This window comes from Hylobates moloch, unplaced genomic scaffold (assembly GCF_009828535.3).
Source record: "Hylobates moloch isolate HMO894 unplaced genomic scaffold, HMol_V3 SCAFFOLD_5, whole genome shotgun sequence".
Classification (NCBI taxonomy): Eukaryota; Metazoa; Chordata; class Mammalia; order Primates; family Hylobatidae; genus Hylobates; species Hylobates moloch.
The window spans coordinates 75006931-75021315 of NW_026652280.1; the positions used below are offsets into that span (position 1 = coordinate 75006931).

The window sequence follows — 14385 nt, forward strand, 5'->3', positions numbered from 1 at the left end:
GTATAAGAATGGATACATAGATGGATGGAACACAGAGAACCCAGAAATAAAGGCAAATACTTACAACCAAGGCTATAGTAACAAAAAAAGCATGTACTAGTATAAGAATAGATACATAGACAGATGGAACACAGAGAACCCAGAAATAAAGGCAAATACTTACAACCAAAACTATAGTTAACAAAAAAAGTGTGTACTGGTATAAAAATAGATACATAGACATATGGAACACAGAAACCCCAGAAATAAAGGCAAGTACTTAAAATCAACTGATCTTTAAGAAAGCATACGAAAACGTAAACTGAGCACAAGACACCCTATTTAATAAATGGTGCTTGGAAAACTGGATATCCACATGTAAAAGAGTGAAAGTGGATTCCTATCTCTCATCATATACAAAACTCAATGTAAGATGGATTAAAGATTTAAATCTAAGACCTGAAACCATAAAACTTTTAGAAGAACACCTAGAAAAATCTCTTTCCAGCATTGGCCTAGGCAAAGAATTTATGATTGGGATCCCAAAATCAAATGCAACAGAAACAAAAATAAATAAATGGGACCTAATTAAACTAAAACACTTCTGCACAGCAAAAGAAATAATCAACAGAGTAAACAGACAACCCACAGAATGGGAGAAAATATTTTCAAGCTATGCATCCAACAAAGGACTAATATCGAAAATCTACAAGCAATACAAATCAGCAAGAATAAAAACAAATAATACTACCAAAAAGTAGGCAAATGACACGAATAGATATTTCTCAAAATAAGATATACAAATGTCCAACAGACATATGAAAAACTGCTTAACATCAATAATTGTCTGATAAATGCAAATTGAAACCCCCATAAGAGATCACCTTACCCCAGCCAGAATGGCCATTATTAAAAAGTCAAAAAACAGTAGGTGTTGGTGTGGATGTGGTGAACGGGAATGCTTGTACACCACTGGTGAGAATGTAAATTAGTTCAGCGTCTATGGAAATCAGTATGGAGATTACTCAAAGAACCAAAGGTTATTTTGGTGAGCAATGTATCTTTTGGACTTTTCCAGTTTGGGTTAGTAGATCTTAACAGGCAAATTCACTTCAACTTTTCAATATCTTTAACCCTTTAAATCCATGTTTCTACAGAGAAATAAAAGCAGGGACTGCATGTTTAATTCACTGTGGGCTACATTTGGTCCATGTTTTAGCCAAACAACAAATGTGTTAATCTTTTCTCACTCTTTGAGCTGCAACATTAAATGCACTATATCTGCTTACTGGACTTGTATCAAAAAATTTGGTCTGATCTAGTGTTATATTCCTTCCATCATTATCTTACATCCTTAGAATCCATTTCCAAACATATTCTCTGAATTTCAGCCTGTGTATGTTAGGAAACTCAAATACTTCTTTTAGAGTATAGCACACCTCTACATAGTTTACGCTTTGTCACTCACTTATAGGACCCTGTTGGCATGATCATTGCTCACTGCAGCCTCAACCTCCCAGGCTCAAGTGATCCTTCCATCTCAGCCCTCTTAAGTAGATGGGAACATAGGCATTTGCCACCATGCTATTTTTATTTCTTTATATATATAAAGAAATATATATATATGGGTTCTACTATATTGCATATGTTAGTCTTGAACTCCTGGACTCAAGTGATCCTCCCAGCCTGGCCTCCCAAAGTGATGAGATTACGGGTGTGAGCCACTATATCCAGCCTCATTAGTGTCTTTAAAACTAATCATATTAGACAGCCAATTCCAGAAATACCAGAGCTACTAATTTTAAAGATTAGCAAGTCCAACATTTGTAGGGTGAGTTGGCAGGCAGCAGATCCAGAAGGGCTATTGTTTCAGTCTGAGTCCATAAGCAGTCTTCCATAGAACCAGGAAGAGTCAATGTGGTTGATGATGTCTGAGACAGTCTTTTGAAGAATACTCTTTTCTTTGTGAGAGGGTGGTCATTTTATGCCAATCAACCAATTAGATGAAGCTCACCGAAATGATGGAGGGCAATCTGCTTTATTCCAATTCCACAGATTGGAGCCATGTATGATGTTAGGCCTTCTCTACGAAGGTTTTTCCTCTTTAAAATATCAATGTATTTGAATGACCATGCAGCACAATGATGTGCAGACAGGCAGACTAAATAATTGTTCAAAACATAAACATATGAAGGAACTTCCTTTAATAGATCAATTTGTTATATTTAATATTACAACATCATTGAATTTTTGTCATCACATATACATTTTAAATACTGGTAAAAATTAGATTGCAAAATTAATATTATAACTAAATCATTGAAAAATATGTGACAAGAGCCTTGAACCAGATCCTTTATTTTTTGTTATATTTAATCCATTTGTTTTTTAAATTATTAATACATACTCAAATATTCTATCAGGATTAAATTTAAATATTCTAAATTTAGTATCTTGATTGTGATTTTCCCCGTCTACTCTTTATGACTTTGAAGTATTTTTTTAGTCAAGTAAAAGACGTTTCAGAAATTATGTGATCTGTTAATACCCAAAATTACCACAATTATATTACCACAGTACTATTTGCTACATCATAGTGGGCTTAATATTGCTTTAAATAAATGATATAGAGAAAAGCTATGATGTTAAGCACTTCAGCTAAATTTGTCTTTAAATTTACCAGCATTTTTACTAGATGCCAAAAGATGAGGTTTCCTCGTTTAGCCTAAGTCAATATTAGCATAAATTGAAAAGATTGAGAGTTATAAAGAGTAAATGACTATGATTCTGGAAGAAATTAATAATATAGGATCAGGTTTGAAAATTAATATAAAGCCACATCTATAAATACAAATTTAGTAGAAGACATAAATCTCCAAATATCTTGCGTTTGACATTGAAACACTAAATTTGCAAAGGAGGAGAGAAATAATAGCCATTTATTGAGCACTTGCTATAGAAATAGACTTTTATGCACATTGTTTTATTGCAACTTTGTAGTAAATCTCACAGATATCAAGTGCCAGAGGCAAGATTAAACCTCCTGTCACCCAAATAATGCATGGACTTTTCAATGATTTACTGCCTTCTATTAGACCTTGTCTACATTCTGAAAGTTACATTCCACCCCCACCGACTATCCCCAGTGAAATAAAACAAAAAGTGATTCTCGAGGTATTTGGAATTTTTTAACCATTGAAGCTAGAGAAACAATAGAAGTAAGCAGCAGTCCTAAGTGACTTCTAGATAACATGGCTAGCAAAAATAAACTTAAAATTTTTTTATTGTTTTTCTTGTTATATCAAAATATAAATTCTCATTAGTTGAATAAGATAAATATATTCTTGCCTTTATTGGTAAATTCCTGATTGTTCACACTTCAGACTGATCTGTTTTCAATTGATTTTCAATTCTTGGCCAGAACTTTGCACAAATCAGATGTGTATGAATACAAACTATTCACCTATACAATGGTCAAGAATTAATGTGTTTTCTACAGTCTGTTTAGTAGCTAAAGTGTTTAGTACATAATAACATATTTGATCTTGTTTTCTTAGGTTCTAGCTACTAAGATAATCTCCAAATGATCTGAAAATTTCTCTTACCTGTGGAGCAGCAAATGCAGGTTTGATTTCCTAATGAATATGGTTCATATAGATTGTTTATATCCACTTGCTTGAATGTTGATGAAACTCACAGGAGATATGCCCATGAGAATATGCTTTCATTATCTTCCAGTTTAAGAACAGCAATATGATTTATTCAATAGTGAAAAAGTAAATGGCTTAGAAAAAGATACCACATGTCGACATTTATTGAATAGTTTTTTGTCCTCTGGTTAAAATGATGGCATTTTAAAATGTTTTAAAGTGTTTTAATATTAAATAAAAACCTTGATATGAGACATACATAATTTAATTTGTTTATTTTTGAAACGAGGTCTTGCTTTCTGGCCCAGGCTGTAGTGCAATGCTGTGATCTCAGCTCATTGCAACCTCCACATCCCAGGCTCACTTCCACCTCAGCCTCCTGAGTAGCTGGGATGGTGGGTGCACACCACCATGCCTGTCAAGTTTTTCTACTTTTAGTAGAGATGGGGTTTCCCTATGTTGTCCAGGCTGGTCTCCAACTTCTAGGCTCAAGCTATTAGCCTGCTTTGGTTCCCAAAGTTCTGGGATTACAGTCATGAGCATCTGTGCCTGGCCATGACATACAATTTTATAACATAACTTTGACACTGGCTTAAAACTTAACTTATCTGAGGCCTAGTGTCCTCATGCTGGCAATATAAGCCATTTTATATTGCAATGAGTCAGTAAATATAAAGAACTATAATAACGTTAAATCGCCATATGTCTTCCACACAATCTAGCAGATAGATTTACAGTCATTCAAATGCATTACACTTTCATTCTGTTAAAATTATAAACTGCTATGTTTGCAGTGAATAAAGTATAATACTTGAAATCATTGGAGTATTAATAGCAAATTAATAAAAAAGCTACAAAAATGCCATAGACTTAAAGAAGACAAAAAATTTACATCTCTGTAAAACATCATAAGTCATCCTCATGTTCCAATATTGGGTGCACAGATATTTAGAATTATTATATACTCGTTGAATTGTTCCCTTTATTTTTATATTGTGACTCTTTTTGTCTGTCTTTTTACTGTTTTTTTATTATCTATTTTAAGTCAGTTTTATCTGAGATACAGTGTACTTTTTCTGCTCACTTTTGGTTTCTATTTGCATGGAATATCCTTTTTGACTACTCCTTTACTTTTAGTCTATATGTGTTTTTATCCCCAAGGATATAGTTTATCATTCTTTAAATCCATTCCACCAATCTATATCTTTTAACAGGAACGTTAATCCATTTACAGTCAAGGTTAATCCTGATATGTGAGGTTTTATTCCTGTCACATTGTAAATTTTTAGCTAGTTGTTTTATACATTCTTTTCTTTCTGTCTATTTTTTTTTTTGCAGTTCAGTGTAGTTCTGTTGTATTGCTATTTAATTCCAGTCTCTTCCTTTGTGTAATTGTCTTATACGATGGCTGAGTTTTATAATCCCATGTGATTTTTTGGTAGTGAATATCAGCCTTTTGTTTTTATGTTTAGGACTTTTTCTAGTATTTCTTATGAGGCTGATCAAGTAGTGATGCATTCCATCATCATTTGCTTGTCTGGAAAAGACTTTATTTATCCTTCATTTATAGAGCTTATTCTAGCTGGATATAAAATTCACAGCTCTTTTTTTTTTTTTTTTTTTTTTTTCTCCTTTAGCACTTTCAAAATAGCCTCTCATTCTCTTCTGGCTTGTAAGGTTATTGCTAAGAAGCTTGTTGTTTGTCTGAAGGGGCTTCCTTTTCAGCAGACTAGACACTTTTCTATTGCTAATATTAGAATTTTTTGTTCACGTTGAATTTAGACAGTCTGATGAATATACGGCATGGCAAAGTCTGATTTGTAGTGTATTTTTCTAGTGATCACTGAGACTCTTGTATTTGAATGTATAAATCCCTTGTTAGCATTCTTCTTATCAGCACAAAGAGCAATGGAACAGAACAGAGAACCAAGAAATAAGACCACACACCTACAACCATCTGAACTTTGACAAACCTGACCAAAGAAAAGCAATGGGGAAAGGATTCCGTATTGAATACGTACTGGGAGAAGTGGCTAGCCATATGCAGAAGATTGAAACTGGACTTCTTCCTTACACCATATACAAAAATCAACCCGAGATGGATTAAAGACTTAGATGTAAAACCAAGAAGAAAGCCTAGCAATACCATTTAGGACATAGGCATGGGCAAATATTTCATGATGAAGATGCCAAAAGCAATTGCAACAAATGCAAAAATTGACAAATGAGATCTAATTAAACTAAAGAGCTTCTTCACAGCAAAAGAAACTATCAACAGATTAAACAGCAACCTACAGAATGGGAGAAAAATTTTGCAATCTATTCTCTGACAATGGTCTAATATCCAGAATGTACAAATAACTTAAGCAATTTCACAAGAAAAAAATAAACAACTCCATTAAGAAGTGGGCAAAGGGGCCAGGTGCAGTGGCACATGCCTGTAATCCCAACAGTTTGGGAGGCCGAGGTGGGTGGATTGCCTGAGCTTGGGAGTTTGAGACCAGCTTGGCCAACATGGTGAAACCCCGTCTCTATTAAAATACAAAAAACTAGACAGCATGGCAGTGTGCACCTGTAATCCCAGCTACTTGAGAGGCTGAGACAGGAGAATAGCTAGAATCCCGGAGTTGGAGGTTGCAATGAGCTGAGATCACACCACTGCACTCCAGCCTGGGCGAGAGAGAGAGACTCTGAAAAAGAAAGAAAGAATGAAAGAAAGAAAGAAAGAAAGAGAGAGAGAGAGAGAAAGAAAGAAAGAGAAAGAAAGAAAGAAAGAAAGAAAGAAAGAAAGAAAGAAAGAAAGAAAGAAAGAGAAGAAAGGAAGGAAGGGAAGGAAAGGGAAGGGAAGGGAAAGGAATGTGGTATGTGGTACACACATGTGACAGAGAAAGACTGAAAAAAAGAGAGAAAGAAAGAAGAACAAAAGAAAGAAAAAAGAAAGAAAGGAAGAAGGAAAGAAAGGAAGAAAGGAAGAAAAGAAAGAAAGAAAGGAAAGAAAGAAAGAAAGAAAGAAGAAAGAAAGAAAGAAAGGAGAAAGAGAGAAAGGGAGAAAAAGAGAAAAGAAGGAAGGAAGGAAAGAAGGGACGGAGGGAGGAAGGAAGGAAGGAAGGAAAAGAGAAAGAGAAAAAAGGAAGGAGAGAAAGAAACTGATGCAAGGCAGGCATAAACTTTCATTCATAAACTCAGAATCTCCATACACATATTTAAAAAATCAATAAGCAAGCAAACATGAAATGAGTAAAAGGAAAGTGAAAAATATATAAATGGATGATTTTTTATTTGTTTTTTCAAAATTATATCAAAGACCACCACCATAAAACCTGAAAATAAAAAACATATTGAGTCAAAGCACCCTGTTGCAACAGAATCTTGTTAAGTCAGCAATTTTTTTTTTTTTTTTTTTTTTTTTTTTTTTTTTTTTTACCAGACACAGAATTAACTGGGAAAAGGAAGGATTAACAGTACCTATAACACATGGAATTCGTGAATTTTCAAACTCCACCGGTAAAAAGAAAAGACAATTTATTGAGTGAAAATCCCATCAAAATCAAGCTGGAAGAGTAGATAAGCTTTTATATGTTCCAAGTTTCAGGTGAATTACCACCCCAACCTCTGTGCAGTCTCAATACAGGTGTCGCCAAAGGATTGTGAATGATTGAAACTGTGCTCAAGGTAATTAAGGGTATCAGAAATATGCAGTATATACACCCTTTCAGTAGGACAAGTCTTCACCCTAAGGAAAACAAAACGCTGAAAGAAAGAAAAAAAAAAAAAGCTAACTGAGTCAAGTAGAATCATTGGGAAGAAAAGCTTCATTAAGAAAGGAGAATTCTGGGAGATGTAGGTCTCAGAGCACTATTAGGGCAACATAAAATGTCTAAGGTGTAGAGAACCACTTTGAAAGGCAAGAACTGACTGGCTATAGGACTCAAGGAAGTGCAGGGAGAATTTGTTCATAAATTAGGCTTAGGTCTGAGAGCTAAAGTAGCTATACAGTAATATTTTAAGGCCACAATGAAAGCTAGAGAGTGATTCCTTCACCATGAACCAGGAAAAGTTACCTTGATATATCACCAGCTTCCTATGTACCTTCTTCTGAGAGTCAAGATGCCCAGCACATTTAAACATGGATGGAGCAAGAAGATGGCCATTGAACTCCATATGATGAGAGTTAAAGTATAAAGGGATGAAAATAACAAAATAATGTTTTAGAAGGTTGCCAGCAGCCTGTTACCATTGCCACTAGCCTGTTACCATTGCCAGCAGCCTCAGTTACCTTATTCTGTCCTCTAGTCATTTTCTATTCTGAAGCAATGATAAATTTATGTAATAGCTAGTTTTCTAAAGTTTTAATATAAACAGAAAATGTTACCATTTATACGTGTCAGTTATATGAATTTTGATAAACACAACTATGTAAGCAAATCAAGTTACAGAATATTTTTATTACCCTATAAAGTCCTCTCATCACTTTGTAGCCAATTACTTTCCTTTACTCCCAACTTCTGGCTACCACAGATGTGCTTTCTGTTGTGATTTTGCCTGGTCCAGATTATTATATCAATGGAATCACAATGTATGTAACTTTTTGAGTTTGGCTTTTTCAACTTAGCAAGAAGTATTTGAGATTCATTCCTGTACTAGATAATTATTTTATTCCTACTTATCACTGAGTAGTATTCCATTTTATGGGTGTACTACAATTGTTTTATTCATTCACTAGGTGTTGGAAATGTGTTTATTTTTCTGAGTAATGTGCCTTTGAATTTCATCCATGTCTTTTTATGACTTGATAGCTCATTTCTTTTTAGAGCTGAATAATATTTCATTATCTGGATATGCCACAGTTTATTAATACATTGATTTACTGAAGGGCATTTTAGTTGCTTGTAAGTTTTGGCAATTATAAATAAAGCCTCTGTAAAAATCTATGTGCAAAATTTTGTGTGGATATTGTTTCCTTTGGGTAAGTACCAAGGAGCATGATTACTGGATTATAAGTAAATTTAGCTTTGTAAGAAGCTTCCAAACTGTCTTGCAAAGTGATTGGACCATTTTGCATTCCCACCAGTAAGGCATGAGAATTCCTGTTTTCCTGTTGCTGCACATCATCGCCAGCATTTGCTGTTTTATGTGTTCTGGGATTTTGGTCACTCTAGTTATGAAGAGATATATCATTGTTTTTATTTGCATTTCCCTGATGACCTATGATGTGGAGCATCATTTCATATGGTTCCATGCCATATGTATATCTTTTATGGGGTGCCTTTGACTCATTTTTAAAATCATTTTTTGACTCTTTTTTTTTTTTTTTTGAGACGGAATCTTGCTCTGTCGCCTACGCTGGAGTGCGGAGGCACAATCTCAGCTCACTACAACCTCTGCCTTTCAGGCTTGAAGCTGGAACTACAGGCGAGCCACTGAACCCGGCCTTTTGGACCATTTTAGGTGGTTTTTAAGGTCTTTGACTCATTTTTAAATCAGGTTGTTTGTGTTCCTATTGAGTTTTAAACAGTTCTTTGTAAATTTTAGATAACAGTCTTTTATCAGATGTGTCCTTGCAAATATTATCTCCTAGTCTGTCATTTCATTCTTTTGATCATCCATGTATTTTTCATCACATTTTGGATAATTTCTTATGTGCATATCGAAGAACAAGTATATAGATTAGTATATAAATTCTTGAAGATAGAAAAGATCTCGCAGAACTTAAAAAATTGACCTTTAACTCTGCCGTATATCTAAGAGGCTAATGTTCTATTTCACAGAAAATTATTACATAGAACATTTGCATATTGCCCTAACTCTTCTGTTAATATCTCCTATTCATAGATTTACCTTATAATTATGTGCATTAATATCTCCTCTATTAAATTTTTTTTCTTTTTTTTTTTTTTTTTTGAGACGGAGTCTCAATCTTTCACCCAGGCTAGAGTGCAGTGGCATGGTCTCGGCTCACTGCCAGCCTCTGCCACCCAGGTTCAAGCAATTCTCATGCCTCAGCCTCCCCAGTAGCTGGGATTACAGGCATCCGCCACCACACCCAGCTAATTTTTTTGTATTTTTAGTAGAGATGGGGTTTTGCCATGTTGGCCAGGCTGTTCTCGAACTCCTGACCTCAGGCGATCTGCCTGTCTTGACCTCCCAAAGTGCTGGGATTAAGGCATGAGCCACCGCACCTGGCCTATTAAATTTTCAATGAAGTTAAATCTCTCTTATACAATTTAGAATTAGAGCATTGTCAAATTTAAATAAATATAGTAACCTTTATTAAATGATTATATGTCTTGTTATAGGTTATGTTTTCATATTATTTCATTATGTATGTGACAATAGGACTTCCAGATAATTCATAAGTTATAATTTCAAGAAGAACCTGAATTTTAGAGAATTTAAGTTATTAATTTGATAGCATATAGATAATTAGAATCAGAGCTAGCCCTATGGCCTGTATTATTAGCTTTCTTTTTCAGTAATATGCATATTTTTTTCCACTGGGGGATTATTTTGGACCTAGGTAGAAAGTACACTTATGTGATCACTGGAATCATGTAATGCATGTTCCAGATCAGTTACTTGTTCACTTGAGAAAAAAAAAATCATAATATTTTTTATCCCAGAAGAGAATTAGTGTGTTTTCTTCTTTGGGCATCCCTGTGGAATTCTAGAGCTCAAGGGCCCAGTATAAGAATTCAAATGCACAATATTCGTAGCATACCTGAATTGAGTGAGCAGTTCATTTCCAAAGGTAAGAGAAAAGGAATTTGATCACTTGTAAAATATTAAGAAGCTCTCACCTTGAATTTAAGACTAAAATATATTCCTTACTATTTAAATATAAGAAAGAGGATTCTATTTAATGCGACGCTGTATTACAAATTGAATCACATACTTTCCAAGGATCATAGGAGGGAATACGTGTGTTGTTTTAGCAATAGTTTATATAAATAATTATATTACTTGTTATTGGATGGTATTTATTATATAGAAATTTCAGAAGTTATGTAAGAATCATAGTAAAAGGATAGACATAATTCATTTTAGATATAAATATGTCACAAAAATACACCCAAGGACTTCACAGGCATAATGACCAAATGATCATATAAATTGACATGTCTGATATTGGTATTAAGATAAAATTTGAAAAATAATAATGGTTAAAAAAACCTGCGTAGGCCAAAATGAACAAATTGGTGATGTTTGTTTCAGGAAAGAAAAGTGAAACACAAAAACAAAAATAAATGAAAAATGAACACCAAATTCTTTTGATTTGCAAACAAGGTGCATCTATTTCCAGAATCAAATCTCGTGTCCACCCCCATTCTATAAGTACTAATGCAACAGGATAATTGCCAAAAAAAAAAAAAAAAAAGGATTTGAAATTGTTTGTTCAGAAATATTGTCTCAAATGATAAATTTTAATGTAAGCCTAACTTATTGCATTTTCTAGTTATCTGGGCATATTTAAATATTAAATAACTTACATACTGTTTTTCCCATTTAAATACAACCCAGTCTTATAAGGTAGATATGATTGTTCCCATATTTAAAATGAGAAAATAAAGTAATTCAATGGACTTTTTAGAAAACCTACGAATAGTACTCAGTCTTTATGAATTTTGAAACAATATTAAGAATAGATGGTAGTATGTTTGATGGAAAATGAACAGGAAATTAAACTGATTATAAATAGACTTTTTTTACGCTTTAAGTTCTAGGTTACATGTGCAGAACGTGCAGTTTTGTTGCATAGGTATACACGTGCCATAGTGTTTTGCTGCACCCATCAACCCGACACCTACATTAGGTATTTCTCATAACATTATCCCTCCCCTAGCCTCCCACCCTCCGAGAGGCCCCCGTGTGTGATGTTCCCCTTCCTATGTCCAAGTGTTCTCATTGTTCAACTCCCACTTGCGAGTGAGAACATGCGGTGTTTGGTTTTCTGTTCTTTAGATAGTTTGCTGAGAATGAAGGCTTCCAGCTTCATCCATGTTAAAAAGATATATTTAGCCCATGATTGAATGAAATAATTTAATTTATTTAATTACAGTAATGTATCCACTTGGACACAATTTTATCACCACCTATGCATTCGCTGACAAGGATTTCATCTTGCTTTTCCAAGAAACAAACATGAGGATATAATTGGATGAACTTAATTTTCACAGACTGTTGCATTTAGTACATATAAACGATAGCTAAAATATCAGGGTTGCCTTCAGATATGGATCTACACAAGCTTCAATTAAACAATTTTACTGAAGTCACCATGTTTATATTAATGAGCTTCACAGAAGAATTTGATGTGCGAGTCTTCCTATTTTTATTATTTTTAGCAATCTATCTTTTCACTCTAATAGGCAATGTAGGGCTGGTTGTGTTGGTCATTGGGGATTTCCGGCTTCACAACCCAATGTACTATTTTCTTGGTGTTTTATCATTCTTGGATGCCTGCTATTCTACAGTTGTCACTCCAAAAATGTTTGTCAATTTCCTGGCAAAAAATAAATCCATTTCATTTCTTGGATGTGCAACACAGATGTTTCTTGCTTGTACTTTTGGAACCACAGAATGCTTTCTCTTGGCTGCAATGGCTTATGATCGCTATGTAGCGATTTACAACCCTCTCCTGTATTCAGTGAGCATGTCACCCAGAGTCTATGTGCCACTCATCACTGCTTCCTACGTTGTTGGCATTTTATATGCTACTATACATACAGTGGCTACATTTAGCCTGTCCTTCTGTGGATCCAATGAAATTAGGCATGTCTTTTGTGATATCCCTCCTCTCCTTGCTATTTCTTGTTCTGACACTCACACAAGCCAGCTTCTACTCTTCTACTTTGTGGGCTCTATTGAGATAGTCACTATCCTGATTGTCCTGATCTCCTATGGTTTGATTCTGTTGGCCATTCTGAAGATGCATTCTGCTGAAGGGAGGAGAAAAGTCTTCTCTACATGTGGAGCTCATCTAACTAGAGTGACAATTTATCATGGGACAATCCTCTTCGTGTGTGTGAGACCAAGTTCCAGCTACGCTTCAGACAATGACATGATAGTGTCAATATTTTACACCATTGTGATTCCCATGCTGAATCCCGTCATCTATAGTTTGCGGAACAAAGATGTAAAGGAGGCAATCAAAAGACTGCTTGTGAGAAATTGGTTCATACATAAGTTATAGTTTTAAAATTGAGTAAAGTTGTAAATAATATTGGGTATCAGTCCACATCTCTGTGGTCAGAAAGTAGCGAAAATGTGTTTCTTTTAGTTAACAGTGCTTGTAACGTCTAGAATATTTTCAAATAAAGCATCAATCAGCCTACTAATGCACCATTTTAGAAGTATCAATATATTGTCTCATGCATAAAATATGGCTTGTATTCATAGCCTATGACAATGTTTAAACTAACCTGCATTAAATATTCATTGATGTGCAAACATTGCTGTTTTTAGTTTTTATATAACTTGATTTTCACTGGCTATGTTAATAATGATGTCCTCTGGATTCTATGGCTTCATATGTTCCTATGTAACTCTATAATGGGTGCTAAAGTAAGTTTCCCCAGCACTATTTATTGAAGAGGCTCTCCCTTCCTCAATGTATTTTCTTGGTACATTTGTTGAAAATGAGTTTACTATAGATGTATGGATTTGTATGCAGTTCCATTGATTTGTCTGTATTTATACAGTAACATGATATTTTCGTTATTGTAGTTCCATAGTATAATCTGAAGTCAGATAATGTTATTCCTCCATTTTTTTTTCTCTTTGCTTATGGTAGCTTTGTCTATTCTGGGTCTTTTGTGTTTTCATATAAATTTTAAGATTCTTCTTTATTTTTGTGAAGAATGTCATTTGTATTTCGATAGGAATTGCATTGAATCTATAGGTTGCTTTTGGTAGCCCAGGCATTTTAATAATATTGATTTTTCCAGTTCATGAACATGGAATATCTTTCATCAACATTTTATAGTTTTTATGGTACATATCTTTCACTTTGGTTATTCCTAGGTATTTAACTTTATTTGTGGATATTGTAGATTTTTAAATTTGATTGCTATTGGCATTGTAAACCAAAGATAAAATGCAAAGCCCCCGCCCCCCACCCTTCCCCACAACTGTCTGAATGGACTCCCTCCTGGGGCAGGGCACTCTAAAATTTAACATGAAAGACCACATTAGGCCATGACTGGAAGTAGGATCTGATGTGCCTCATTATAATCCTCCAGCATTAACATCAACACAGACCGTAAATCTCATGAGAAACATTTACAATCTATCCTAAGCTTGCTACTTGGAGGCTTCATTTGCATGATAAAACCTTGGTCTGCACCACCCCTTATCTTAATCCAGACATTTCTTCCTACAGAAAACAACTTTTTCAACCCTCCCCACCTCCTGCTTCAAGTTGTCCCACCCTTCCACATCAAACCAATGGAATTTTATATGCACTGATGAATGAAATTTCTAAAATTTGAATATGTCTTAGCGTAGGCTATCAGTCATAATTATGGTTATTATTTAATCTATCGTAGAACACAGAGGTAACCAATTTTTTTTGTCAGTTGTCTGTTACTATGACTATTTAAAGTCATTTCCATGATTAACTGCTTAATTCTGATGCAATCTCTGAAAACCTCACAAGCACACAAAATCCTAGAATATGGTATCTTTTAGGAGGTTCATGAAAGGATAGAAAGGACCCTGAAAAGCACTCACTCTCAGATAAATACAGCTTTCTGATAGC

The 14385-nt window shown here is 34.4% G+C and overlaps 1 protein-coding gene across 1 annotated transcript; it reads left to right on the forward strand.

The window, feature by feature from the left end:
• Positions 1-10325: 10325 nt before the first annotated feature.
• LOC116468157 (olfactory receptor 5T1) lies at positions 10326-12819 on the forward strand. The gene is made up of 2 exons (XM_032151766.2): positions 10326-10377; positions 11834-12819. The coding sequence occupies exons 1-2, from the start codon at positions 10326-10328 to the stop codon at positions 12817-12819; spliced, it is 1038 nt and encodes a 345-aa protein (XP_032007657.2).
• Positions 12820-14385: the final 1566 nt, after the last annotated feature.